This window comes from Mesitornis unicolor, unplaced genomic scaffold (genome assembly GCF_000695765.1).
Source record: "Mesitornis unicolor isolate BGI_N332 unplaced genomic scaffold, ASM69576v1 scaffold22907, whole genome shotgun sequence".
Classification (NCBI taxonomy): Eukaryota; Metazoa; Chordata; class Aves; order Mesitornithiformes; family Mesitornithidae; genus Mesitornis; species Mesitornis unicolor.
The window spans coordinates 66522-68948 of record NW_010194636.1 but is presented as its reverse complement, the minus strand read 5'-3'; the positions used below and the strand labels follow the sequence as shown (position 1 = coordinate 68948).

Sequence of the window (2427 nt, the reverse complement as noted above, 5' to 3'; positions counted from 1 at the left end):
GGGGGAAGAGAGGGGGAAGAGAGGGGGAAGAAAAAGGGAAAGGGAAAATTAGATTATGATGACTGGTGACAAGTAAAATCAGGACAGCATATCACTCTACCTCCAAAATTTGAAATCAAGTCCTCTTTACCTCAAAAAACACAGTGCTGTGAATCATTACACTGTTATCCTAATTGTAGGTGTTACAGAACAACAACATGGCATATGGAGTATGCTATATTTAGCATATGATGGCAACAAACTATAAGGTTTGTTCTTTTTCAAGTTTGTTTTTTGTTGTTTTTTTATTTTCCAGGAAGAAGTTCCTAAATATGATAAAATCTGAGCGCATCTGTATCATCTCAAACTCCTGTCAAGTGTATAATGAACTTCTGTTATCTGCGATCAGAGATGGAGCTCTTTGGTATCAAAGAATTGCTGCTCTTTGCAACTATGTATAAAAAAAAAACCCAAACCAAAAATCTATACCTTCAATACTTGCCATTTACTGCCCACAGTGAGTCAAATGTCACTTGCAGTAAAGAAGTAAGAGCTGAAGCCTGTCCAAAAGTCTTATCATAACACAAAGTCTTCAGTACTTTAACAGTAATCAAAATGTCTAGTAACAGAGCAAGAAGTTCAAGTATTCTTTTTTGCCTACTCTAATACTAAGGGTTAGACATTCTTTAATATAGTGTTCGTGAACTGAAATTAAATATCACTGAAATTTCTATGAAATTTCTAGGGAGCACTAGAAGGGCTCACACATCACTTTTCAAGTTTTCACAATGGAATGTACCGACCAAATTCCAAGAAAAAACAAGTTTGAGACAAGCCACATATTCAATCAAATGTAAAAGAACAGAGGGCTATAATATGTGTGTTTAAAAATGAAAACACACTCTTTCAGTTTCCATACCTGGCTAGTATCGACAGGGACTGGAGTGAAAGCTGCTTGTGACAGAGAAATAGTGGGCCCCAGTAGGTCTCTGGTGTAGCTGCGGTCCTGCTTGTACTCCCGGCTGTGCTCCACCTTCAGCTTCTCCTTGGGCAGCACGGCTTCAAAGCATGGGGCATACCCAGGTGGAGGAAGGAACTTGAACTCTCCGTGGCGACCTCCAAGAAGGAAACGTACCCTGCAAACATCAGCGTTATGTTAGATAACCGAGACACATCTGATGTCAAACTTCATCAGTCTGTAAGCCTAACTACTGACTGCTATTCTTCTAAAACAAGAAAAAAAACGAAAAAGAGTCTTGCAGATTGTTTCCATTGTTTACAGTTTAACTTTCCCTAACTAGTGCTGGAGTTTATTGAGTAGGAGGTGCAAAAACAGATGGGGAAAAGGAAGCAATTCTTTCTTCTAGGTAATTTTCACTTCCAGAAATGTATTCTAACTCATGAGACCAAAGCAGACATAAAGCAAATAATCAGTTCACTTAGCACACCTATGAAGTAAGCAGCAGACTATCGAATCTGAGGGGGCAGAGGTTATAATCCAGAGTGATCAACCACTTCTGAACTCTCTCCACTGAGGAGTTCTCCAGTGTCTTTCATTTGAGAAATGAGCCTAAAAACTCTATGGAATTTCTATGGAGATTCCTATAGAACTCCTAATTTCTATAGAACTCTATGGAGTTCTTTCTTTTCTCTCACAGAACACTAAATCCTTAGGACAGAACATAAGAATCTCCCATGTTTTCTCCCCTGAAACATTTGTAAATGAAACTTGTAAAGTTAGTTGAAACCTAGGGGAACGTATTCTTTTTCCATTACAAAATGGTGAGTTTGTCATGGTTTTTTGTTACTGAAAAAAAAAATCAATGAATGAGGTGATCATGAAGTAGCAATGACATAATACTGCAAGATCTTCCCAGATTGCCCTCCAGAAAGAATCAAAAAACACCCAAAAAACTAGCTTTACAACAGAATATTTTTCTCTCTTTTCTATTTACTGAGAGTATCTTGTAAGATTTTTGTCAATGCTATACCAGAACACTTTCCAAACCACAGTAAGCATCTGAATAATATCTGTCTGATACATCTCTCATGACAGAGACAAAGCATGACAGTTTCTAGTTTTGCATTTCATAGCACGCATGTCTGTAGTTTCGCCACATCTCCCGCACTGCCCAAGGCAAAGCCTGAAGAAGTGCACATTGCCTCCAGACTGAGAGCCTGACATAACCGCTGCAGAAGCTGTTGGCTTCTGTAGTATTCGCCATTGCTCCGTCTCCAACTGACACCAGCTTTCAGCATTCAACTTTGCCAGTCTCGATAAAGTTGGTCCCCCTCTTGGAACATCATACAATCCTTTTTGTCATGTTATAGTCTCAAACTATTCAATACATGAAAGCAGAAGTCTGGCATGTCCAGTGTGACTTAAAATTTTTAGAAAAACAGTAGAGCAACCAGAATACAGATTGGCTGAATTAATCTTAACTCATC

General features: G+C 38.7%; 1 protein-coding gene across 1 annotated transcript in view; it reads right to left on the bottom strand.

Annotated features, from left to right (window-relative positions):
- Positions 1-898: 898 nt before the first annotated feature.
- Positions 899-2427, bottom strand: part of LOC104543301 (ryanodine receptor 2-like) — a gene marked incomplete at its 3' end in the record, with an annotated part of 48549 nt that continues 47020 nt past the window's right edge. The window contains exon 18 of the mRNA XM_010187881.1: positions 899-1115. Within this exon, the coding sequence (XP_010186183.1) occupies positions 899-1115 (217 nt within the window). The remainder of the gene's footprint in view (positions 1116-2427) is intronic.